Source organism: Phycodurus eques, chromosome 9 (genome assembly GCF_024500275.1).
Source record: "Phycodurus eques isolate BA_2022a chromosome 9, UOR_Pequ_1.1, whole genome shotgun sequence".
NCBI classification, from domain to species: domain Eukaryota; kingdom Metazoa; phylum Chordata; class Actinopteri; order Syngnathiformes; family Syngnathidae; genus Phycodurus; species Phycodurus eques.
The window spans coordinates 15,946,898-15,972,776 of NC_084533.1; the positions used below are offsets into that span (position 1 = coordinate 15,946,898).

At 41.9% G+C, this 25,879-nt stretch overlaps 3 protein-coding genes across 10 annotated transcripts in view; all 3 read right to left on the reverse strand.

Annotated features, from left to right (window-relative positions):
- The window catches only part of n4bp3 (NEDD4 binding protein 3), a 29,898-nt gene extending 20,563 nt beyond the window's left edge, over window positions 1-9,335 (reverse strand). For 2 of the 5 annotated variants that reach the window (XM_061686280.1, XM_061686281.1), the window contains exon 1: window positions 9,169-9,335. The gene's annotated coding sequence lies outside the window, so the exon portion shown is untranslated. Of the gene's footprint in view, window positions 1-3,299; window positions 3,352-6,523; window positions 6,555-9,168 lie in introns of those variants that run through there. The other 3 variants (XM_061686284.1, XM_061686286.1, XM_061686285.1) reach the window with 3 other exon arrangements.
- A 608-nt stretch (window positions 9,336-9,943) lies between these two features.
- LOC133407732 (platelet-derived growth factor receptor-like protein) lies at window positions 9,944-15,399 on the reverse strand. 2 transcript variants are annotated; one of them, XM_061685918.1, is made up of 7 exons: window positions 15,028-15,399; window positions 14,387-14,532; window positions 14,169-14,311; window positions 12,489-12,640; window positions 12,084-12,377; window positions 10,510-10,649; window positions 9,944-10,316 (listed from the first exon to the last, which is right to left on the reverse strand). In XM_061685918.1, exons 1-7 carry the CDS (start codon window positions 15,107-15,109, stop codon window positions 10,110-10,112), a joined length of 1,164 nt encoding a protein of 387 aa, XP_061541902.1. In that variant the 5' UTR covers window positions 15,110-15,399; the 3' UTR covers window positions 9,944-10,109. The 2 variants fall into 2 exon arrangements, with proteins under 2 accessions (XP_061541902.1, XP_061541901.1); XM_061685917.1 differs by having other exon boundaries at window positions 14,387-14,547; window positions 15,028-15,397.
- A 1,114-nt stretch (window positions 15,400-16,513) lies between these two features.
- On the reverse strand, window positions 16,514-24,637 carry LOC133407731 (cationic amino acid transporter 2-like). Of its 3 annotated transcripts, none has more exons than XM_061685916.1 (13): window positions 24,550-24,637; window positions 23,726-23,771; window positions 22,522-23,642; window positions 21,966-22,121; window positions 21,705-21,870; window positions 21,426-21,562; window positions 19,728-19,950; window positions 19,482-19,618; window positions 18,547-18,649; window positions 18,329-18,462; window positions 18,085-18,251; window positions 17,894-18,002; window positions 16,514-17,206 (listed from the first exon to the last, which is right to left on the reverse strand). In XM_061685916.1, exons 3-13 carry the CDS (start codon window positions 22,883-22,885, stop codon window positions 17,076-17,078), a joined length of 1,827 nt encoding a protein of 608 aa, XP_061541900.1. In that variant the 5' UTR covers window positions 22,886-23,642; window positions 23,726-23,771; window positions 24,550-24,637; the 3' UTR covers window positions 16,514-17,075. The 3 variants fall into 3 exon arrangements, with proteins under 3 accessions (XP_061541900.1, XP_061541899.1, XP_061541897.1); XM_061685915.1 differs by having other exon boundaries at window positions 22,522-22,945; window positions 23,710-23,771; XM_061685913.1 differs by having other exon boundaries at window positions 23,710-23,771.
- Window positions 24,638-25,879: the final 1,242 nt, after the last annotated feature.

The window sequence follows — 25,879 nt, forward strand, 5'->3', positions numbered from 1 at the left end:
ATAGCATCGTAGATATTCTTCTTCTCTTAGCACCATCGGCGTTTCAGAATAAGTGTTGCAAAAAAGCCAACAGAAGTCATGTGGGGTTATTTGGGGTAACTGCTAGTTGATCTGATGCTACTACATGGAGCCATATTAATATGTATCCGACAAATGTTACGTAAGGTTGTTTTAGTGTAAGATGGTGGCCCCCTCGGGACAGCGTAGGTAGGACATGCACTCTTATTTATGGCAATAGTCACGTGCACTCTTGTTTATTTTCCAGCAGGGAGAGGATAAAGGACATTACACCTGACTTTGGTGCAATTCGAAATAATGAGCGTTGATCCCCATGTGGTGTGTGTGTGTGTGTGTGTGTGTGTGTGTGTGTGTGTGTGTGTGTGTGTGCGCGCACACACGTGTAAGATTAGCTCTAGGGGCATAAGGATAAGTACCTGACCCCAGGGTTGGCATTTGTTTGCTTTGCACCCATCCCACAGGCACACGCGGACTACTGTACAGTAATCAGCCTAAGTGGTGAAAACAAAGCATTTCTCCATCCATCTGCTTTGGGCAAGAGGCAACGTACACCCAGGACTGGTGACCAGCCAGTCGAAGAGAACCAATAGACAAACAAGCATGGATTCACACTCACATTGACACCTATGGCCAGTTTAGAGTCTTCATTGAACCATGTACGTTTTTGAAATGTGGGAGGAAACAGCCGTGCACAGAGAAACCCCAAGCAAGCAAGGGGAAAGCACGCAAACTGCAGGAATGCACCCAGAAGCTCTCGAATGTGAAGCAGACGTGCTAACCACTACATCACACTGGTGTGACAACAACCCACTCCACCAAACATACATCAATTCAAGTATAGTGTGATACATTTCTCAGTATCATTGACAAAGTACCAAAATCAAATATTTGAATCCCTTTTAATAAAATAAATAGTTTTTGTATTTTTTACAACATTCATTCATTAATTTTCCATACAGCTTATCCTCACTAGGGTCGCGAGTGTGCTGGAGCCTATCCCAGCTATCTTCGGGTGCGAGGCGGGGTACACCCTGAACTGGTCTCCAGCCACATATAAACAACCATTCGCGCTCACATTCACACCTGCGGGCAATTTAGAGTCGTCAATCAACCTACCATGCATGTTTTTGGAATGTGGGAAGAAACCGGAGTACCCGGAGAAAACCCACGCAGGCACGGGGAGAACATGCAAACTCCACACAGGCGAGGCGGGATTTGAACCCTGGTCCTCAGAACTATGAGGCAGATGCGCTAACCAGTCGTTCACCGTGCCGCCTTTTTTTCAAATGTTTTTTTTAAACATTTGTAATGTCATTTTTCTGTGAATAATCAAGAGAGATTTATAGCGCTTTGTGGTGGGGAAAAAATTCAGTATCTTGGAACACAATTGTGCAGCAAAAATGTAATATTTTGCCTGATATTACAAACCTCAGTTCTAATGAAGTTGGGGCGTTGTGTACAATGTAAATAAAAACAGAATAAAATTATTATAAATAAATATACAAACAAGTATGTGGTTTGTGTTCACTTTGTTAATAAGCAGCTGTTCAGGGAGAAGAATTTGAACCGAGAGAGCGATATGAGAAAAGAAATGCACATTCTTAGCATTTCTCCCTGGCTAATTATTAATGTGCCTTCATGTAACCCAAACACTGCCAATGAAAATAAAGTGGAGGCTTGCGCTGTGTGTTGGGTCATTTAAGAACAGCCTCAAAAAAGCAAAGACCCATGAGAACTGCACATAGGCAATAAGAGAGATCTAATAACTGGTCATTTTACCAGATTATCATACTATGTGTGTGCGTGAGTTTGTGTGGGTGGGGATGTTGGGGGGCTGAACTGATTAGACAAAAGCACGGGAGACAGAGCTGAGCTTCTTATTAAATTCATTAGTGAGAGTGTGGAGAGTTTTCCTTCCCTTTTGTAAAGTTTCTTTGTTCTCTGGAACGGTTCACGTAGACGTTACCGTTTTATAATTGTGGAAACACAAATCGTGTGCGGTTCCCACATCGAATCACACCAGGACCAGGTCTGCTCAGTCCACAGCTGCAGTGAATGTGCATCCACAATACCACCATTGTTGTTGTTGTTTTTTTGTTTTTTTTTACTGCTGTGCATTTAGTCATTTGTGCTGAGAAACAGCAAAGTCGAAACAAGTTCTTCACAATGTTTCTATTGTCAACAGTACAGTGAGCATGAGACTGCACCATAATGGAAACCACTGTTACAACAAAAGCAACCTAATGACTGAGACACCTTGAGTAGAAGAAAAGACATTACAAATTCCAAGGACACAACTAGACCATCAGAGCAGGAATCATTTATAAAAACACACAAAAGAATGTAAATAAAGGCATATCTCTGCATGGTTCAGCAAGTACAGACAATCGGAGATGTCTTTATCCAAGCACCATGTGGCTTCACTTTCGGGATAATCAGCCATCACATGTTAATTAGCACCAAGTCGATGGGGAGGCTGCTTAGTGTGTCATCTGCTTGCAAGGAATGACTTCAAAAGTCAAAGTTTACTCATTCTAATTCAGCGCTCTTCTACAAACAATTCTTTGCGGCTAATTTGGTGAGTTGCTCCGTGACTTCTCACTGTGCTCATCTCATTGGCATATCAATAAGTATTTCCACAAACAGTCTAAAATACATGCACATGTTCAGAGTTGACACCTTGAATGAAATAGTGGGACGCACAAATGACCAACTCACAACACACACAAAAATAAAGGTAAATAAAGGCTTTTAAATTTTGTTGATTAAACAATAAACTGGCAGAGAAACAAACAAACAAACCTAATTAACTTACTAATTAAAATTGGATTTTTTTTATTAAGTCACAGTTCAATTTTGTGCAACATTGTAATTACAAATCAAATTAACAGTACAGTAATCAAAGACATTGTATTTAAAAAGATTGAACAGAATGGAATTAAAAAAAGGTAATGTAAAATTTGCTATTCCAAGTATATACATTAAATCACTGTAAGCTTTCACAGAATCCAATGTTGTCAATAAAAAAAACAAATAATTTATGTGGACTTTATTCAAACAATTTTTCACACTTATTATGTAAAGACACATTCTTTTTTACATTAATTATTATTCGTGCTAGTAAAAGTTAATTTAATGTTGGATAAGCTTGACTTGTGTGTCTTTAACCAACAAAATAAAGCAAACAAAACAATTGTGTTGAATCGTGTGACCTACAACTCTTGAGGACATTTGATCTGTGAGTGTGATATAGTAAAAAGCATGAAAATAAATCACTTTACCTGTTCGCCCAATTGAATCTGTGACTTATCCTATATTGTGTTTCCCCGACTGATAACCAGGTCACATGACGTCCTGTTTGTCAGTGTGATGGGAGGGAAGGAGCTGCGTAGCCCTAAACAATCACCTGCAGGAGGACTTCACGGTTTGAAAGAACAGGCTAAGCTACTTTTTAAGCTGTACTTGACGGCTGTGCAGAATCACGTTTTGTTCTAACCTACCACCAAGTCAACTAAATTGGCTATTATAGAGTGCCTGGTACTTTCCAGCTCTCCACCTGCTCATTGCTTTGTGCACTGTGTACTCAGTTTAGGGGCCCGTGTGGTCGGACTTGTTCTGCCTGTTCTCCCGCAGACAAAAGTCCTGCACGTGGATCCGCTTAGGAGGCAAGACGGTCCAGAGCCAACATTGACACACGCAGCCTCATCGGACAAACAACTCCAACGACACACAGCCTCATCGCACAAACAACACCAACGCACAAGCATATTTACTCTCTGATGAAGGATCTGACTTGGGCTAAAAGACTGACACAAGAGGAATGGAGGAAAATACACAAAGTGGTGAACCCAGCCTGCACTCCTGGACAATAGTCAGATTGTCAGATGGGCTACCGGATGGGTTCGGCAACATATCAGGTTACATGAATCAAACCAGAGGGAAGAAAAGAGAGGACATTGTTCTCTAAATCTGCAGAGAAACTACTTCTGTATTTCTTCACTAGTGGTGTGTGTCAGCAGAGCTCATTAGACTATATTGACTTCTTAAAGACGGCACCAATGGGTGGGCATGCAGGAATTTTAGTTAATAAAACGCTAAACCAAGATTGGCAGGCTATTAAACACATTCTTGGGCTTGATTGATTTTAGGTTGAAAAAAAGCAACAACAACAAAAAAGCAAATACTACATGAAAAGACCCCTGCAATGATATGCTGAACCCCTGTCATGACCTCTGAGCCCCACGGGCTCATACAGTTGTGCTTCGAGAGATTAGCATCGGCCAGACTGACTTTCAGCCTGACACAAGAATGTATGCAGAGATCTATAGAAGGAGAAACTCAAGACATGGCTCTGTGGAAGGCTGCTTAAAGATTCTGTACCTGTTGGACCTGTCATCGAGATGAGAGGACAGTCTGGACCAGACTCATTTCCTCTGTCTAAGCTCCCCTGGACAATAACATTACAGGAAGTAGATAGGCTTTCTGGTGATTGAGAAATAACATTAGCCTAGGCCAGAAACCCACTGTAGCGAAGCCGTCACAGTATGATCAAAAGTGGTGCGCAATACTGACTGACATTGAACACACAGAGGGTGGAGTGGTACACTCGCCTGACTTCAGGGCAGGCAGCGTGGGTTCAGTTTCCATTCAGGGGCAGTGTGAATGCGAGTGTGGCTATCTGTCTCCATATGCGCCTTGTGATTGACTGGCCACCAGTCCAGAGTGTAGTCCGCTGGGATAGTCTCCAGCTCCCTTCAACACCCTGGACTGGCCAATCGGAGGGTGCACTTTAGTATGTAGGCGTAGAAAACTGCAATGGAAGGCCTGAACCCAGAACCTGAAGATTGGGAGGCAGACGTGCTAACCATATGTCCGCTTTTTACACTTTTTACACTTGTGTGAAGATAATAGGGGAACAATTCTAAATAGTGACAATACGGGCTCGGACAGAATCGATTAACAAATTAATTGATCATTACTTGGATAGGCGGCACGGTGGGCGACTGGTTAGAGCATCTGCCTCTCAGTTCTGAGGACCGGGCGTTCAATCCCCGGCCCCGCCTGTGTGGAGTTTGCATGTTCTCCCCGTCCCTGCGTGGGTTTTCTCCGGGCACTCCGGTTTCATCCCATATCCCAAAAACATGCATGGTAGGTTAACTGAAGTCTCTAAATTGCTCCTAGGTGTGCATGTGAGTGTGAATGGTTGTTTGTTTATGTGTGCCCTGTGATTGGCTGGCAACCAGTTCAGGGTGTACCCCGCCTCCTGCCCGAAGATAGCTGGGATAGACTCCAGCACTCCCGCGAGCCTTGTGAGGAGAAACGGCTTGTATAATTGATATAATAATATATAAATAATTGACAGATAAAGCAATTATTTAAATAATCATTAGCTGCAGCCCTAATTGTATCATTTATGAGAACCAGTTGCTGTGCAAATAGCAAGGCTAGGCACAAAGATAAATGGAGACATATGACCTAAAGCTGACCCCAACCAGCAAGTACATGCTGCAGGTTTGAGATAAACCCATCATGAAACCAACCATGCTTTGCTTTCAGTGCAATTCACAACGTGGTGACACATTTATCTTGCTTGGATTTTTATTCAAACAATACAGTGTGTGACCGTCGCTGCTACTGAGGCACATGAGTGGAGGCACACCTCTAATGGAGGTAAAGCAGATCAATAAAAAGCCAAAGACGATAAGGCTGCACTGAGGTAAACACACTGAGGCTTACTTTGGTTAATGACACAATGGAGAAAATAAGACAAAAGTCCCTGCATGAGGCGCTGTCAGTTTTAGTGCAATGAGATGTTCTTGTTGAAGTTGGTTACATTTGGGACAAAGGGCACAGTGAGGGGTCTGTATGCCCTCTTGCACTTGCAGAACCCCCCCCCCCCCCCACCCCCCACCCCCCCCCCCCCCCCCCCACACACACACACACACATACACAGAGACGGTCAGTGGGTCCTGCCTGTCCCATATCACTTTTGTTTCAATGGTTTACTTTGCTGTGTCTTCATGTCTGCTTCCTCTTCTGCCGAAAGAGGCTTGGATGGATGGAAATGAACGTTTGGGTCACTTCAGCATGCCAAACCCAGACATGAACACTCACACTGTGCAGTCTGCACCCAAGACGCTGACACTTGATGTTAAAATCAACATAAGATTGAATGAACAGGTACTCTATATGACGTGACATTTTAGAGGGAGAATTTGCAGTGACTCACATATTGCATATTTACCCTCATATCATACTACAACGTGTTGCAAATTATGCTAAATTTCACTTACCTGAATAGTGCAAGTTTAATTTCTCTAATCTTAATTCATGTGCTTGTCCAGTCTTCCCTCCAGACAAGAAACTAGCTGGAGTGTCAACATCCTTCTTTAGCTATAAGGAAACACCTGCTATTTGAGGATAATGATTAACTTAGGCGTGTTCTACTGCCCAGATGCTGCAAATAACTCTATAACTTCATAGACATGCAACTAAAACAAAATACCTGAATTGATCTGTCATAACGAAAACCAACCATGACCGAACTTCCAGGATGGTTGAAAGTGGAATGTCTAATGGTGGTAGCACTGTGCACAAAAGGCCAAGTACTCCCACATTGCCATTCTTTAATCACACCAGCAGATAGTCGTAAAAAAAGATCAGCGCAGCCAAGGAGTGGAAAGTTTTACATTCATAGAGAGTCTATGAGATGAGGATAACCTCAGGATTAAGGCCTAACACTTAGAAAAAAAGATTTGAAAGGAGCGGAAGGGCCAAGTAGAGAAAGAAACGGGAGGTGGGGAAGAAGGGCTGATTAGCCTTTTTGATTTGCTGACTGGCTTGAGGGGGGAACCTCTCTGACTCACCACAGTGAGATTGGACCATCTGCTGGACTCCAAGGATGCATGAATGATCTGATGTGCACGTGCATGCAACTCGGCAATTACGAATATGTCTCTGGATTTTAAATGAAAGTCAACAAGTTCAAATAACCCCCTTGTGAGGCTTGTCTTTGTGAAACAAATGGTCAGCAGGCATCAACAGTCGGTAGGACAGTGTTACATCAGCTGTTGGTGTTTAAAGCAGGACAACACACACACACACACACACGCGCGCGCACGACTCCCTGGGGCGTTTTACAGCTGAATGACGACGTAGCATCAGCTGTCTTGCAGAAAAACGATGCACTAATGGTCAAAGTTGTTGCACTGCGAGATAAGAAAGCCTACTCTCTCAAGTACTAAAATATTCTGCTGTTTAGCACAAGACTGCAATTACACAATGAATCAATTGTCATTGTCATCCTTGGATTTATGGCACCTGCAGTAAATTCCTAATCTAGTAGTGAATTAAAGGACGCATTTACTTGAGAAACAACACATAGCATCGTATTGACACGTACACAGTAATGTCATGGCCGCTTTAACAGGTAAACTTGAAAAATATGATATTCACCACCATCCGTATCCTTAGACAAAAAATGTCTCAAATATTCTGCCTTTACAATGATAATAATGCTCAGTTAAGTTCAGTTTTAGAAAAACTACTCCACTTGATGACTTTAAAAAAAAATATAAAAAAATTTGAAATGATGCCCTTTAACCGGTTTCGCAAGATAATTTGGGTTGAAAATGCCCTTTTTCAAGCTATTCAAGTTGGGTCTATTACACCTGGGAGTTTAGATGGCCACACTACACAGTGTAGTGTATAAAGTGCTGCCTACACAAGTAAAATGCCTTTGTTGTCTTTTATGGGTACTCGGTTTTCCCCCCACTCTGGGCAAGTAGAAGACACACGTAAGACTCACACTCTGCCCCTGGCCGTCCAGGTAAAGAAAGTCAAACTTGCTTTCTTTACCTGGGGAAGGGTATACAATTGTGCTAACCCCTAAAGTGGTCTATTTTCAGCAAGACAAAAATAGGCGGTCTAAAGCATCCTATATTTCTTGATCCTTGGCATATTTTGATTGAAGCAAGTTACAAACATGTTATTAAAACACCGGGGAAATGTTTTAAATTGATGGGAATGCATCATCTCTCCTTTTAAACCAAACAGACAGGAATTTATTACAACAGGCCTTGATGACTTTTATAAAATCACATTTTACTCCAATTAGGATTTTCCTATGGTAAAGACCAATATAAACAGCAGTTTGCAGATGTTTAAGGCAAGAACATATTAACGTGATGGTCACTACAGTCACACATTGTTGCCGCTGCATTAACTGAGTGGGATAAAGAACTTGAAGGCAAATTCCCCCCCCCCGTGATGGCCAAACATGCAGGAAAAGTACCTATAGCCCACCCTCGACTACACTACACACTCTTCGAAACAACATCCATTGTGCCTTATTGTCGAGCTGATCCTTCATTAGCGTCAGCCTGCACACACACATAGCCACCTCGCTCAAAAGACGCTCCAAGAGTCCTCCTGGTCAGAGGTCACCAGTGGCCTCTGGTTTCCACGACGACAGCCTGGCAGTCCCCAACACTGAGTCCCCCCCCAAGCACACACACACGCACACAAACACTGAGTGAGTGACACACAACTTTTGTCCCCAAACTCCAGAGCATCAAAAGAAACCCTATTGTGTGTGTGTGTGAGAGTGAGAGAGCGACCTCAACCCAAACATTTACAGCTGTGCACCGCAAACGCTTTTCAACACATTACAGAAGTGATTCCCAACCACTGTGAGTAACAAACCAATTCCACTTACTTGCTCAGAGAATTCTTTCCAACAAATAATGTATCTTTGTTCACCTATTTGTGTCAGCGACTATAGCGACAAACACAACAATTAAATGCTCTTTTTACCACTACCTATCACCATTCTTTCAGGATACAGCCTATAATTTTGTGACACTTTTGTTTGTTGCTGTCAATAAAAAATAGGAAACACAGTATTATAATTAAAATTATTATTATTATTTTTTTAGTAGTAGTAGTATTAACACTGCTTAATAAGTGACAGAAGACGTGGTTAAATATAGGGTATATCATGGAAGGACTGATTACTCTTGATTAAGTTTGACGCTCACTTTGATCGTAACGTAACGTTCCTCCATCATCCAGCACAGTGCACGCATGCACACGTTCGTTTGCGATCGAGACGTGGAAGCACATCAAACGATAAAGAAGTTTGTCGCTCACCATATCCCGCATGCAGGACATGTCTTCTTCGGCCCTGTCTCTCTCTCTCTCTCTCACCATTCAAAGAAAACGATAATTTCCCGGAGTCTGTAAATGCAGCAGAGCGCGTTTAGGCTGCCCGGTGCTTGCAGCAACACACACGCTGGCACGAAGAAGCGTTTCCCTCTCAAACCTTTGCACAGAGTGGAAACACGAGAGGCTGTGCGCAATGTTAGAACAAGAGAGGGCGACATCTAGTGTCCAGAGCTGTACTTACACAATTTAAGGGGAGGGCAAATTTGTGCTCACAGAGGGATTATTATTATTATATCATAATAATTCACTCTGTTTGAATTGCATTATTTAGAATTCATTGAATAATAATCAACCAATTATGAATCAAATAAAAAATATATAATGTATTTGTAAAATTGTTTACTATATTGTTTTTCAAATGATTAAAAATAATATATATATATTTGTAACTATTTTTCATTTGATTCTTCACAATGAATACACTAACCAATTTTTTATTGCGATAAATGACTCAAAAATATTTACCCATTTTTTGGGGGATGCTAGATTAATGCAAATAAATATTACACGACTCTTGAACATGTAAAATACGGTGGTCCGCTTAAAGAACGGAGCAACCCCTGCGTTGTGTTGTGCGTAGCGTAGGAGACTTCATAAAGACATGAATTAAGCACCTTTTTGCTCTCATAACAAAACAAATACTATTGTTAGTCAATGAAGAATCATGAAAAAGTAAAAAGAAGTTGAAAGAGTACCCATGTCTGAAAAGCAGTTTAATATCTAAACCTGCGATACACAATATTTCATGTACATTTCAATGGAACAACTACATGCATCCCCACTATTTTTCTTCTGGGATTATGTCCTCCCAGGACTGGTTGGATACAAAAGTGAAACATGCTGCCCTCTGTCAGTCAAGAAGTTCTTCACGGTTTGGGAGGTTTAGCTTTGGGAAGCACTTTGACTGTGGTGGACACGGATTTGGATCCTTGCAGGTTCTCAGCAGTGCAAGTGTATGCTCCTTGGTCCACGTCCCTCACCTCGTCCACCAGGAGAATGGACTGAGTCTGCTGTCCATCTGAGCCCCCGCCGACAGGATTGATGCTCTCGAGCGTGTACAGAGGCCTCCCTATCTGCTCCCAAAACCGGTAAAATGATACATACAAACCACATGGAAAGAAAGTTAGAAGCCATAGATTGGATATGTGCCAAACTCTTACTTATCAGTATGTGAGTCTCAATCAACCATGTTTCAATATTACAATAATAAACTGAGTGTACCCGTTTTAACAAGCACAGAATGTTTTTGATATGTAGCAAAGTGACCTGCTGTCCAGGGTACTCCCATGTGATCTCCACTGCCACATTCCTCTCTCCCATCACAGTGCAGCTGAGACGTAGATTGTCACCAGCTGCCAAAGAGCTCGAACTGGACTGGATCACTGGGCCGGGGGGTGCCATGGGGTCTAAAACAAATGTTTAAGATGGCATATTAGAATGTGCTAAACACGGACACAATTCTACTACATGTTCCAAAGGAACAAAGTAAAATTTAAAAGCCAACAGCATTGGGTAACAACATCTTATCCTTCCCTTTAAATGTGAAGAACTGACTTCTGTGTTGACACTGTGTTGGGATTTTGGTGTACCCACAATGAGTCATTGCCCAGGAAAAACGTCAGCTGTGATTCTGTACAATGACATAATTGTAGTATCGTACAAGGATATGGTGGCATTTTTACAAGTATGTTATTTTTTTCCAGACACGTTGAAGGACCACTGGAAAGCTTACAAACCCTAATCAGCAGTTCACCATTCTACAGAAAAATATAGAAGTACTGTAAGTGTGCAAAGTATATATCTTATAAATAAGTTCTGTAAATACAGCTTTGTTGACAGGAAATGGCCTTCAATGACTTAAAGGTTTTAACGTTAGTTTCTATACTTACAGTATGTATACAAACAGACCGTAGGTTAGCTATCCTTTACGATTCTTGCTTTGAAATACACAAGTCCAATGCCCCTAAATTGTACAATTTGGCTGTTGTTTTGATTTTCATTTATGGTAAAAAAAAAAAAAAAAAAAAACTGAATTTTAATCTCTCCAAATTTTTTATGAGATTTGCAGAAGCTTAGTTTTTACACTTGTATCCAGTTAAGAATGTTAAAGTGTAATCTAAAACATTGCTTGTACTGTATATTTAATAAAGGTTTCATGATGATGGTAGATAATTTGTTTTTTTAAATTATTTTCCTATGAGAAAATTGTTGTATGTTGAAATTGCTATGTCGTTTCCGATTTCCCTTTGCAACATAAATTTCATAAACATGTCTATCCTGAGTAGACCCAGAAAAAAGACAAAGAAGCTCTGCAATTTTGGTTTGAAGTAAGCAGTTTGTAGTCATTTTGGCCATTTAGCAGTCCTTCAAAAACAATTTTGAAATTTTTTTTTTTTTTTCATGGTGGGCCAATGGTTATTAGTGTGATGTCTACATATTTTTTTTCATTAAAAAAATGGTGTGACATCTTATAACATTCAAACATATTTACAATTTCATATAAAACTATTTGACACATTTTCATTAAACTTTCTTTTTTTATGTTAATTGTACGTTAAATTAATTTGCGATTAACGGCTGTATAAATAAACTTGACCTGTTAATTTTTTTTTTTTTTTACTTTGAACTAAATTCTATCTGTCAACATTTTAACTTTGTCCTGCAATCTTTTGGTGAATGTTAGCTGGGATAGGCTCCAGCTCACCCGCCACCCTAAGTGGTGTAGAAAATGAATTGAGAGATATCCCAGGCCTCAGTGGCTCTGATGACTCACTTGTTTCGTTCCTCATTAGTCCTTTAAAAAACAATATATAACACTAAGTCAGTCATATGTCACTCACAGTTGACATAGATGAGCATGTACTTGGTGGAGCTCTGCCTCAGGCCCCCCAGGCTGGCCACACAGTACAAGGCGCCGGCATGATGGGGCCGCGGTCGATGTATGGTGAAACCTTTCTGCACATTGAAGGAGATCTCCGTCCCGTCCACTGCCACCTCCACTGGCGGAAACTCACGGTGCAGCGTCACATTGGCAGCGGGCGATGTCACCTGGCAGGGCAGACGAGTCGGCCAGTTGGTTCTCAGCTGGATTACCTCGTAGTAGTCAGACGATGGGACGAAAAGCTCCTGAGGGTCTATTTGGAACAGACAAGACAAATAAACAGAGAATCAGTATCATTGTCATGGTGAATTGAAGGGCTTTAATGCTATTGAGATGTTTTTTGTTTGTTTGTTTTTTACCACACCAGGGAAGAAAACAAAGACTTTGGCAGCTTTGTCGTATTTCTTTCTGCAATCTGTGTCCTCACAGAACATCGGGTAGCAGGTGTACTCCCCTGTGTCTGCACCCGTAGTGTTGACTAGTGTCAGAACACCATAACGCTCATGCTGGACAATCCTGTGGCGGAGAAAGAGAAAATACTGTGGAAACCAAATCTCTCCAAATTTTTAGGACGGAGGAAAGCAGTACACTCGTCATCATCAAAGTTAAAGCTTAGCTCACCATTTATGGATGTTATTGTTTGACGATTAACAACAATTAACTTGTTTGACTGTTGACAATGTAAAAATGTGAGGGCACATGCCTTCAATAATCCTCCCTCTCCTAATTCATTACCGCAAATTTCGCTCATCATAAAAGGGTGAGTTTCACTACCAGGGAGTTTAATTCGTTAATTTTTTTTTATGGCAGATAGGAAGCTTAAAAAATGCAAACTTTGACACTGCCTTCCTAGTCTACATATTGATAAAATCAAACTATTATACAGTATAATGTTTGTCACATATTGTTGTTATAATTTAATCAGTCTCTTTTGTCCCCCCCCCCCCCCCCCCCCCCCTTTCTCACTCTTCCCCTCTGTCTGTACCCTCTATTATCTCATTCTGTCCAAGAGAATTTCCCCAAATTGTCCATTGAAATACAAATAACCACATAATGAGTATATAAACCGCTCCCGTTGCACAGAAAAACTGTTTCGGCATAAAAAGGCAGACACACTGGATTGCATGATATTGCATGATAACTGAATAGGACAGGATAAAAATAAAAATAAAAAGATCAGCTAGGCTTAGCAAAAGTCCAGAGCCACTTTCAAGTCCGGCTTCCAGACTGCACTGCGTAAAACACCATCATGAAGAGGCACTTTTATGCAGAAACATCCACATCCTCCACAGCCTCTATAATTTCAAAGCCAAAAGGTAAGCAGAGCTGCAGTGAGATTTTAAAAAAATAAGCAGTGCATACTTGATTACACGGTGAAGTTGTCGATGCAATGGTGGGGGTATTTGTGTCCATGTGACCCAAACACAGTTTTGTGTATGAATTGCTGCCTCAATGAGTATAAATGCATTTATTGTTTTTACAGGCGCTTTTTTTTTTCTTTCACCCCCACAGTCTGGACTGTACTCTGCCCCAATGACAGAGTCCGCCCTCAGTCGTCAAGGTAACAAAAGCCAGACTCGTCATTGGCCAAGCAGTTTTTGGTGTGGGGTATACAGTCGTTCACTTGCATCAGACAGGATGTGTGCAATAATTCTTGATTCTTGGCGTGTTCTGACACAGACATCTGGGAATTCTTTTAAATTACGAGACAATGAACCATTGTTAGTAAAGTTAATAAAGGTTTACTGATGTCAGCAGCTCCCACATCCCAAAAACATGCATGGTAGGTTAATTGAAGACTCTAAATTGTCCCCAGGTGTGAATGAGAGTGCGAATGTTTGTTTGTTTATATGTGCCCTGCGATTGGCTGGCAACCAGTCACTGAGTGGGAACTGAATTCACACTGTCTGCATTTAAGTCAGGTGAGGGAACCACCACACTGTGAGTCACGTGGAACAGATGAACCCTATTTAGTTCTATTTCTTCGGTGTGTTCGTCTATGTAAGATCATTTAAAGACAAGACTTCTCAAGCATAAAGCCTACCTGAGCCTGCCATCATCATCTTCCTCCAGGTACGATGGGACGCCCCACTGGACGGGTTTACCCCTGCACCTCAACTCCAGAGCGTCTCCAACGTGCACACTTATTGTCTCTTCCACCTTGATGAACTTACCTCTGTTAATCACCTTTGGGTGTCAGATACAAACCAGAGTCACTCACTTTGAAAGAGCAATGGGTCGCGTCTAAAGAAAGGCTTCTACCTGTGTAAGCAAGGCCTTAGCCTGCGTCGATGCTTTAACTTTCGGTTTGGCTTTTGGACCCAGGGTCCCTTTCTTCGCTGCTTTGGCCAGTTTGGGTTTGCCAAGCTTGGCCTTCCTCCCTGGCCTCCTCCTCTGCTCTTGAGCATCTTTATGACAGTAAGCTAGATAGCAATCAGAACATCATAAAACATCCCATACACAGGTGCTACAGCGATAACCATGACTATCTTAAGAGTCGCCGACAACAACAATACGTGGCATCAGAGAACAGGCAATGTGGTAATCATCTTCTCCGCGCACATTTTGATATTGTAAATGAGAAGTAGGGCCGATTCGCTTCGCAGGATCACGCAAAATATAAAAGACTGATTTCTATGAAATATCCTACTTCTGTTCATCATGCTCAATGAACCAGGAAGTAGCTTGCTAGCTAACAAACAGATGGACAATCCAAAATAAATACAGAGCTCTGTTCTAAATTTTTGTTAATTTGGCCTTGGTGGAGGTTTGCATTCTACCTAGTGACATTGTATTTCAATTTTCCCATTGTAGCATTGCTAACAAATCTGATGGCGGCCTCTGGCTTCTACAAATTAGTGTACATTCACAGAACTGCTTAGTTACGGAACTGCCTCACTTACCTAACTCGGAGATTACGATACAAATAAGGAGAGCACTCAGCACCAGCCTCCACTTCCGCCCAAACAAGTATGTCAAAGTCATGATGCTGGATTACCAAAGCCGTCAGCGGGTTGTTAGTTCACACACTTCGACACAAAGTGAGTAAAAAGAAGCAAGGAGTGAACGAGAGAAGTTACAGGAGGAGGTGGGCAGAACTCGCAAAGTGAATGGTCAGCTAGTGTCTAGAATCACACAAATTCCGCCTCCCGAGCGTGGCATTAGCACCCCAAATTCCTGCCGACTGGCTCAATGGAGGCTTTCAAGCTTGTCTGGACCAATGAGGACGCAAAAAAAAAAAAAAGCAGAGGCCTCTCCCTGTGAAATCGCACAGGCTGTTTGCTTAGCTGCTGCGCTGGAAGTCTGTGAGCAGCATGACACGACAACACTGAACACAATTTATTCAAAGCATTTGGTGTGCTGGAAGAGTGATGCCTGCTGACATTGTGTTGTTTTTTTTGTACTGGCGACATTGTGACAGACTGCAACACACCGGTGACACCGCTATGCATTCCCCCCCCAAAGGAATTTCCTTTTTCTCCAGGCATTATACATTGTAATTTGTGTTCCTCAGTTAGCCTTGTTGTTTATTTTGACTTCAGCTGTGTGGCCTATTTTAGGGGGGCTGAAGCACCCCGAAAAAATGTCTTAAGCCCCCCAAAATGTTTTGATTGTGAGTAGTTATTCTTCAATGATGCTAGCTTGCATGTATTTTGAATGTGGGAGGAAGTCTTAATAAGTACCCGCTAAAAAAAACACAAGTGGAGAACACGTAAAGTCCATACGGCAAGGCCGGAGCTGAAATTGAAAACCCGAACCTCAGAACAGTGATGCAGACATGCTAACCACGAGGGTTCTTTGCTGCCCTCGAGACGACCAAACAAAACATTTTGAAACATGATATGTACTGTTACAAAATAGCCATCCATTTTCTATAATTCCTTATCCTGTTCAGGGTTGCGGGGAGCTGGAGCCTCTCCCAGCTGACTTTTGGTGAAAGGCAGACAGCCGCGACTGGTCGCCAATCAATCCGAGGGCACATACAGTATATTAAAAACAGACAACCATTCACCCATGCTGCCTGCATTGAAGAAAGGTGTTGTTTCAAAATAAGTGGTTAAAATTCAAATCAATCTGCACATGGAACTAGATCCTGAGAAAATGTATTGGCAGCAGGGACGTGGCAGTATCACTGCCCAGACATTGTTTCTACCGATGTTTCAAGGATGTTTTGCATTTTGGTTGGCGCCATGTGGTACCCAAGTGAAACTATGGAAATCGTTTTTTGAAACTAAGCAACAGCTTTGAGCATGGCATGCAGTCGGTAATCTGAAATGAAAGGTTTGATTGTTATGCAGTAAATCCGAGTGTGGGTGGAGTAAATTCTTTATCCTAGTAACTTTTACTCCTAATGCTCCACAAGCGGGGGGAAAAAAAACTGTAAACATCTTGAGGACGTTAGTTTCTCTTTAATTAAAGTATACATTCACAATTTATCATTTGAAAACATGTAAACTCTTCATATTTCCACTTTGATACAGGAAACTTACTAAAACGCGTATACATCAAAAACAAAAATCAGAAAAACCTCTTACGTCCGCCGGGTGATAAAACTAATTGTGTGAAAAAAAGATATCTATAAATCCCAATTACAACTTCATATAATCTTAACAAAATTAAAAAGTACAAATAAATTAGCAGCTGATTTGTTTTTACTGCTGACATTTTCTACAGTTTATGAAGCACATGGGTGCAGGAACGACTTCACAATAATTCGGCAATACAGGTAAATATGATGACTAAGAAACATATTGTGGAACCTGACAGTGGAGAAAATTAAATAAAATGTGCGTGCACATTTTAACTGCACGGACGTGTGATGAAGTCATTGTGAACCTCAGATGCTTAACACTGTAAGAAGGAACGCCAGTGGTGTTTATAGTTACCTCACATTTACAAAACAGTGACTCACAGTAACATCTCTATACATCTCTCACTATCCCGCGAGCACTTATAATCGGCAATCTTTTAACATGTCCTTGTCTGTTTTTTCACTGATGGTTTCGATGGCTGAAAGGTTGGTTTTGTGACGCTGGTTCTGAACACTGTAATGCAGCCCGTAGCCAAAATAGATGACCAAGCCTGCAAAGATGAAATATTACGCTTCATTGACTTGACCAAAAGCAGAAAGTGGAACCTCCAAAGTTAAACACGATCAGCTCTGTGATGTTAATTCACTCATAATCCAACCATTTCCTGCCGCTGATGAATATACATATTTGTCAAGTACGTTTTTCAACGTGAGACAGGGTTTCTTTCACCCAACTTGTCTGTGAAATTCCAGCTTGTACATAACTGTAATGAAGAAAACACACCAGTAGATGGCATCATAGTGCCACTTTGGATTTCAGAGTAAGAGGGAAAAATGAATCTCTGCTTGTCACGTCGATTATGAAAGCGAAAAATGCCAACAGTCGAAATCGGAAGTAGAAGTCGGACAAGTTTAGGCATCGCAATTAGAACACAATATTCTGTGGCTCTTGAAAGATCAGTGTCAGTGTCAATATGAAGAACGGTTAGCAATGAATGAGTTAATGGAGAGCTCACCCGTGACCCTATGAGGGCAAACGGGGCACAAAATGGATAATTGTGCACTACTCATCATATTACACTGAGCTGTTTTATGGTTATCATGACACTTTTCCTCTTTGCCATCACTGGTATCCTTTTCAAAGTGACATGAGAAAACAACACACACTGTATCACTTTTGGGGGGTTCCACTTTGGAGGTTACACTGTACGTCTTTCTTATCACAAGTGTAGTCTCACCTACTGCCATCCAGATGGCATAGCGTAACCACGTGGCGCCTTCTAACTGGAACATGAGGTAGATGTTTATAAGAGCGCTCACAATGGGCAGTACAGGGAGTAAGGGCACCTATTGAGCACATGAATATCCATGTGTTGACATTGAGATCTTGCGCTTGGTTACTCATATTCATATTCTAAAATGCACTCACCATGAAGGATGCCTTTTGGGAGTTCTGTGGGTGCCTCCAGATGAGAAAAACGGCAAGTAGCAGGATAATGGAAAGGATGCAGACGAGCGCCACACTCCATGCCTCCACGCGGTATAAGGCATCAATAGCCAGGCTCAGGGTGATGCACAGAGCAGCCACACACACAACTGTACCCAGACAACATAAGAAACACAATGACGAATGCCGAGGACCGAAATAAGACAGAAAAAGAGCACGTCCTTACTGGAGACTAAAATCAGACTCGTGACTCTTTTTGACGTGTCTGAATTTGGAGACGATGGCGGCTTTATAAAGCCAAATTTGGTGTTGGATTCCATGATTTGTAGTTGCCCGTCATCAGATGGCGTCACCTGATACCTTGAATGACACATGTCCATACACATACACGACATGAAAGGATGTCGTTCAAAGCATTCATAGTATTAATGAAGATATAATCACCTCAGTATTAGGATACATATCGCCACAAGTGTGTAGGCAAAAAGGGTCCCAATAGACATCATCTCCACTAAGGCGTCCAGGTCAAACAGCAGAGCCATGATGGCTGAAAATTAAAGAAAGGTCAGTCAGTAAAACTCATAAAATATATACAGTTCATATTGTGGATGTGACTTTACATTGGAGCAAGGGGTGGTAGTTCCCCCGTTAAGCAGGCGGCGCTGTTTTTGTTCTTCTTTTCCCATCTGGCCAGGGCCGTTCGTAAAAGTAGTGCTGGCTACATTATCAATGGGAATGTTTAATGAGTCAGATTTCAAATGAATCCCTCTCGATGACGTCAGCATTTTGCGCCCTGATTGAGTAAAACCCTTGTTACAGCCAACTAGCTTGACTAGCAAAACACACCTGCACACATGAATGCATTTAATAATCAGCGTCTCAGGTGAGTATGTTATTTTATTTTTTTCCATGTTGTTAGATAAATATTGATTTTGAACTGTTGTCGATGATGCATGTGGCACAGTTGCGTGCTGTTTTATTGCCTTTTTGTGTGGTATAAAAACTTTCTATATTTACGACATGATATTGGTGGATTTAAAAGGTGGGTAAATTCCCACTAAAGGTTAAAGTACCGAATGCACAGCCTGCCACTGATGTGAACTGTATCTGTCTGTATCTATCTACAGTATCTATTTTGCTATCCATGTTAACATCGACATTTCATGAGCTGAAAGGATGAAGGATTCTTTTTGTCTGCGTTATTCATCACGTTGCAATTGGAATAGAAAATGGAAAAGCACATTAGACAGTAAGAGAGAGTAATGGAGCCAAAATGTGCAGCTGGTACGCCATCATTTATTAATTATTATTATTTTTTATATATAAAACACCATTGTACGCAAGCATTGAAATCCTAACTCCCCCTTACAAATCTTTACCTGCCACAGTTCCGGATGATACGGTAGCCACAGCAGGACTACCTCTGGAGGTGACTTTGGTCAACGGTCGGAAAAGAAGGCCGTCTCTTGCCATGGCGAACATCACCCGGGGCATGGGGAACATGGAGCCCAAAAGGCTGCGCAGACCAATACAAAACAGTCGTAAACAATAAACTCCTTAACAGGGTGTTGTTGTTATCAGTGACAATCAAACATTAAAATGAAAGTTCGAGTTTGCGCTTATACCTTGTGGACAGGGCACACAATGACCCCACAGCCACAACATATTTGGCGGCACCCCAGCCGATGTGTTGAAAGGCCACGGGAAGGGGGCTTTTTTTGCTGAGCATGTAGTAAGGCATCATCAGCGTGAGCGCGGCAGAAACAGCAAAGTAGGCCAGGAAGCAGATAAGTAGAGAGGCCACAATCCCCACTGGAACAGACTTTTGAGGGTTCTTTACCTCCTCACCTAATAGGAACAGAAAAAAGTCACAATAATATTAAAGATGCTAGTATAGTATAGTAGTGTTTAAATATTATTCATTGTTGTATAGCTGCCAATCTACTTATCGCAAGTGTTTTACATCTACTACATAATACAGGCACAGCTCAATAGATTCAAATATACAAATGTTAATTCATTTAAAAAATCAATTTAAAAAAGTGAAACTTAGGAATCATTATACTTAGGAAAATACTTTTTAGAAGGCCAATTATATCAAATTCGGTTTCTTATGTAATATTTACATATCTTGAGAGTGTGAATTCTATGTTTTTCATTCGTTGTCAGCTATATCAGCAAAATGATAAAATTTTAAAACAGGCAATATTTACCTATGTGTGCAGTGAATCTATTTATTATTGGAATTTCACTGAATTTAACTACTGAAATAAAATCCAATTTATTAAGAGACATCGTGCATCGAATTGTAGGATAAATAAAGGCTTATTCCATTCCGTTCTGTTGTATTCTATTTTATTTTATTTTTTTTCCTGTTCTATTCTATTCTAATCTAATGTCCTTAATAACATGTTAAGAGTAGCACACCAATGCCAGTAAAATTCTCAGCAAAATCTTTTAACTGATTTAAACAATTGAATGAAAGAGCAGCGAAAACAGACATAGTTATACTAAATAAAAAGCCAATGATTAAAGAAGGAAGAAGTTAAAAAAGTCAGAGTTGATAATGACGTTTTGAGAGACCTCGACATAGCTGACTTCGGCTCAGTAAAAGATGAACTCAACAAGTGTTTTGTGAGTGTATTTTTGCAAACGTGCGATCATCATCATCGAACTGGAAACTGAGGTTATTGTGACATAGGAGAGTGGCTCCCCGGTCCAAAGTTGATAAAAATAATAACATGAGAAAAATGAAATGTACACCAGAACGTAAGCTGTATTTAGTCTTTATGTGAAGACACTCGACTCCAAAGCACAACCGGTTATCTTCCTCTTCACTTTCATCATTGGTCAATCAGGCAGACAGTTATTACACCTGTACAATAGTAAAGAATTTTTAAAAAAAAGTTTCTTAAAACCAAGATTTACATGATTTCCCATGTAGAAAAGAAATCAAAATCGAATCCATTCGGAGGACCACGAGCATCCAGGAATAAATTATGTTTGACTTTTCCAAAAATCTTCCGACACGACAAGCATTGGAAATGATTTAACAATAACATTAGAAAAGATGCTAGTGCAGCAAGAGTATCTTGCTCAACAATTTTACAGATTATTAAGTGCAGCAGGTGAGTCGAGGTTACCAGGCAAAGACATGTAATTAAATTTGTCTTTTTTGGGGGGGGGACAGAATGTTCAGCTTGTAATGTAATTGTTTTGCTTTAGTGATGCAATATGCAATAAAGTGATTTATATAGATTTAATAAGCCACATTTGATGGATGAAGCATGTTGTTGCATCTGCATAGAAAGCGGTCTTCTCACCAGTCGTCGCGATACAGTCAAAGCCCACAAAGGCGTAGAAGCATGTTGCTGCCCCAGCCAGGGTTCCACTGAAGCCGTAGGGGAAAAAGCCACCGACTCCAAAGTTGCTTGTCAGATTGGCGGTGGTGCTCAGGTTACTGCACAAAAGAGAGCCCATTATCTCGTCAGCGGGTTTAATGTTCTGTAATCTGGAGGGTGATAATGTCTTATCTGCTAACAAGTGGATTCTACATGCACCCAAACACAAACAGACTTGTAGCTGTAACTCTTTGACTTTACTTGAGCTGTGCTGTGGCGTTGCGCAAATCATCTTCACTGATTTGCCAGTTAGCGATGTCTCCTTTGATGAAGCCTGAGATGGCGACAAAGACCAGAACTAGGATGTTGACCCCAGTAAAGACCTTGTTGATTGTGGTTGACTCTTTCACGCCAATGGAGAGTAAGCCTTCAGAGGAAACATAAGAAGAGGTTATATTAGATTTGACGTTTGATGCTTTTTTTGTATTGCTGTCCAAGTCTGAGTTAGTAAAGCGACATTACCAGATAGAACCATAATAAGAAAAGCAGCAAAGGCATCTGGGTAGGGTGCCAAGAATGGAAGGTCCATTGCTGCATTCTCTGCCAAGTATTTGGACATGACACCCCCGATGAGGTCATCAAACGTGCCACTCCATGCAATTGCAACACTGGACGTCCCTGAGCAGAAAGTGAGTGAGCTAATGCAATAAACCGATGACTGTAACAGCAGTCATAAAGTCAGAAAATACACGTTGATATTTCGTGGCATCTGCTAAACTTTAGACTTTGGAGGTTTATGGTCTTATCTTCATGGTGGTAAGACAAGATTATATATATTATATGACAAGATTATATATATTATTATACATATGTGCATCATCTTTGAAAAATCTGCTTCTACAACAGGTGGAAAGTCAGAAGATGGAACATGTGGATGGTTTATCATTTAAGTTCGGTGCTCTCTGAATATGTTACAAAGGGGGAAAAAAAGGAAAATTAATCAATCAAGCATTTCCCCTACCACACGGCATTAACCATTAGTGTTCAGATCAAATTGCTAAAGATAAAAGAAACTTACCTATGACATAGGAGAGAAGCAGATTCCATCCGGTGATAAAAGCCAGCAGCTCCCCGACGGTCACATAGCTGTACAGGTATGCCGAGCCTGTTTTAGGGACTCTGGAGCCAAACTCTGCATAGCACAGTCCAGCAAATATGGATGCCAGGGCAGCGATGAAGAAGGCGAGGATGATGCTGGGCCCAGCCGTCTCTCGGGCCACTTCGCCGGTGAGGACGTAGACGCCGGCTCCAAGGGTGCTGCCCACACCGAGCGCCACCAGGTCCAGAGTGGTTAGGCATCGGTTAAAGGTGGACTCCTCCCCATCGGGCTCCAGAGGTTTCGTCCTCGACAGGCTCACGAAGAACGACTTCAGCCCTGCCATGCTTATGCTCAGGATGTAAAGATGCCGAATTTGGAGAGGAAGACGCAGGTGCAAGTGCAGCTGGATGTCATGGAAGAAGGTAGGGAGTGAGGAGAACAAGTCAAAGACAGCGAAGAGGAGTAGCAAGGGCGGGTCATTCAACGTGTCAATGAATAATTGTCAGGGCAGACCTCTAGTAGGACTCACCCTCTTTATAAAATGCCATCATCTCAATAGAATACTATTTATGGAGCCCTGTATAGGGCAATAAACAACATTTGCTGTTTGAAATGTACACCCCACTATAATGTTAGTCAATAGAGCCATTTGATTTCCTTGATGATTTTGAAAAGGTCATTTACATTAAGTCTTGAAATGTACTGCAGTGTTCTTCTTGTGTAACAATTATCAATTCATTTATTTGTATATATATGTATATATATATATTTATACATGCTAACAATACGGCGGCACGGTGGCCGACTGGTTAGAGCGTCAGCCTCACAGTTCTGAGGACCCGGGTTCAATCCCCGGTCCCGCCTGTGTGGAGTTTGCATGTTCTCCCCGTGCCTGCGTGGGTTTTCTCCGGGCACTCCGGTATCCTCGCACATCCCAAAAACATGCATTAATTGGAGACTCTAAATTGCCCGTAGGTGTGAATGTGAGTGCGAATGGTTGTTTGTTTGTATGTGCCCTGCGATTGGCTGGCAACCAGTTCAGGGTGTACCCCGCCTCCTGCCCGATGACAGCTGGGATAGGCTCCAGCACGTCCGCGACCCTAGTGAGGAGAAGCGGCTCAGAAAATGGATGGATGGATGGACGCTAACAATACAATATATTCTCACCACAGCCGGATCATACCAGAAGATAACCACAGATGGAGTCAGGATAACTTGTTTAATCACAGCTGTAAACAAATAAAGACATTAAATGAGGATCACACTGAGAGATAGTGGTAATATATATATATAAATATATATATATTTGTTGGGTGGTGACTATGCAGTGTCATTTCTAAAGTAAAAGAAAGTGTATGTTGGGTTTTTGACACATTTTTCTTTCATCATGTAAACACAACTGTCAATCATGCCTTGCCAAAAGCACCACTAAAAATACTCTTTTTTTCGTGTGTGTGTAAATACAATACGATCACTAAAATACAGTGGAATAAACACTGACACTGATTATCAGCTCAGTAGGAAATTGGGTAGTTCTACTGAGGATGTCGCCACTCAAATGTGTGACACATGCCAAGTAATGACCCTGAGAGTCCATATATTAATAAAACACAGGAGGACAAAGCAGTCATGTGGATGCAGGCTGCACACTTTCCCCATGAGAAGTAGCGTTCGCCTCCACATCCACTACCAGGGGGATTTCAGCCCCCCTTAAGCCCTCCTGGCATCCACCTCAGCAGGCTTGAGGCGAGTGGAGGGCAGACCTTTCCGTCTACCTTTGACCTTGCTATCTACTGAGCTATCTATTCCACAGTCGAGATAAGAGGTTTATTAACAACAACAACTGCACATGTGACAAATAGTTTTGTCACCGCAATTATATTATATAAGATAAAGATTGCCCGTGACACATCTAGATTACATTCACATTCGCAAATCAAAAACAGGTTTTAATTCCTCAGCAGATGACATTTTCATTCTACAGACATGCATATCCTGGTACTGTACCTTGCTTGCTGTCTCATGAGGAGTGGCCATTGGCAGGCATCAGTATCAGTGCTGCTGACTTGGATCAAGGCAACATGATTATTTTTTTTTTTACTGCAATATATACAAGAGTGGCCAGCGAGACCCTCCCACTCCATGGAATTACTCACAAAGTAGCCTTTCTTGCTCCATTGTTGGGATCATAATGTGCTCATTATTGCAAAGTCACAGCTGTGACCCAAATATCCCAGTGAGAATCTCAAAAATGCTTTTGTGCTAAATTTATATTGTTTTATCATTGGTCCCTATTTGAAATGTTGAAATTCAATGCAACACAATGCTCATGTTCTAAAGACTGACTGATTTTCAGAATCGGAATTATAGTGATCTTTTTTTGCCAAGTCTGTCAATAATACGCAAGGAATTTGTCTCCGGTAGTTGGAGCCGCTCTAGTACGACAGGCTCTCCTAGGGGTGCTGGAGAGGAGGGTCTGTCAGGAAGTCGAATCTCAGATCCAGGAGGAGCAGTGTGGTTTTCGTCCTGGCCGTGGAACAGTGAACAGCTCTCTACACCCTCGGCAGGGTCCTCTAGGTGCATGGGAGTTCGCCCAACCAGTCTACATGTGTTTTGTGGACTTGGAGAAGGCGTTCGACCGTATCCCTCGGGGAGTCCTGTGGGGGGTGCTTCGGGAGTATGGGGTACCGAACAGCCCGTATCAGGGGCCCGTATCCCTGTACGACCGGAGTCAAGTGTTTGGTCCGCATATCCGGCAGTAAGTCGGACTCGTTCCCGGTGAGGGTTGGACTCCGCCGATTCTGTTCATAACTTTTATGGACAGAATTTCTAGGCGCAGCCGAGGGGTAGAGGGGGTCCGGTTTGGTGGCCTCAGTATTGCATCTCTGCTTTTTGCAGATGATGTGGTTCTGTTGGCTTCATCAAGCCGTGATCTCCAACTCTTACTGGAGCAGTTCACAGCCGAGTGTGAAGCACCTCCAAATCTGAGACCATGATCCTCAGTCGGAAAAGGGTGGCGTGCCCTCTCCAGGTCGGGGATGAGATCCTGCCCCAAGTGTAGGAGTTCGAGTATCTTGGGGTCTTGTTCACGAGTGAGGGAAGAATGGAACGGGAGATCGACAGGCGGATCAGTGATGCGGACTTTGTATCGGCCCATTGTGGTAAAAAAATGAGTTTCCTCCACAGGGTGTCCAGGCTCTCACTTCGAGATAGGGTGAGAAGCTCTGTCATTCGGGAGGATCTCAGAGTAGAGCCGCTGCTCCTCCACAACGAGAGGAGCCAGATGAGGTGGCTGGGGCATCTGATTCGGAGGCCTCCCGGACACCTCCCCAGTGTG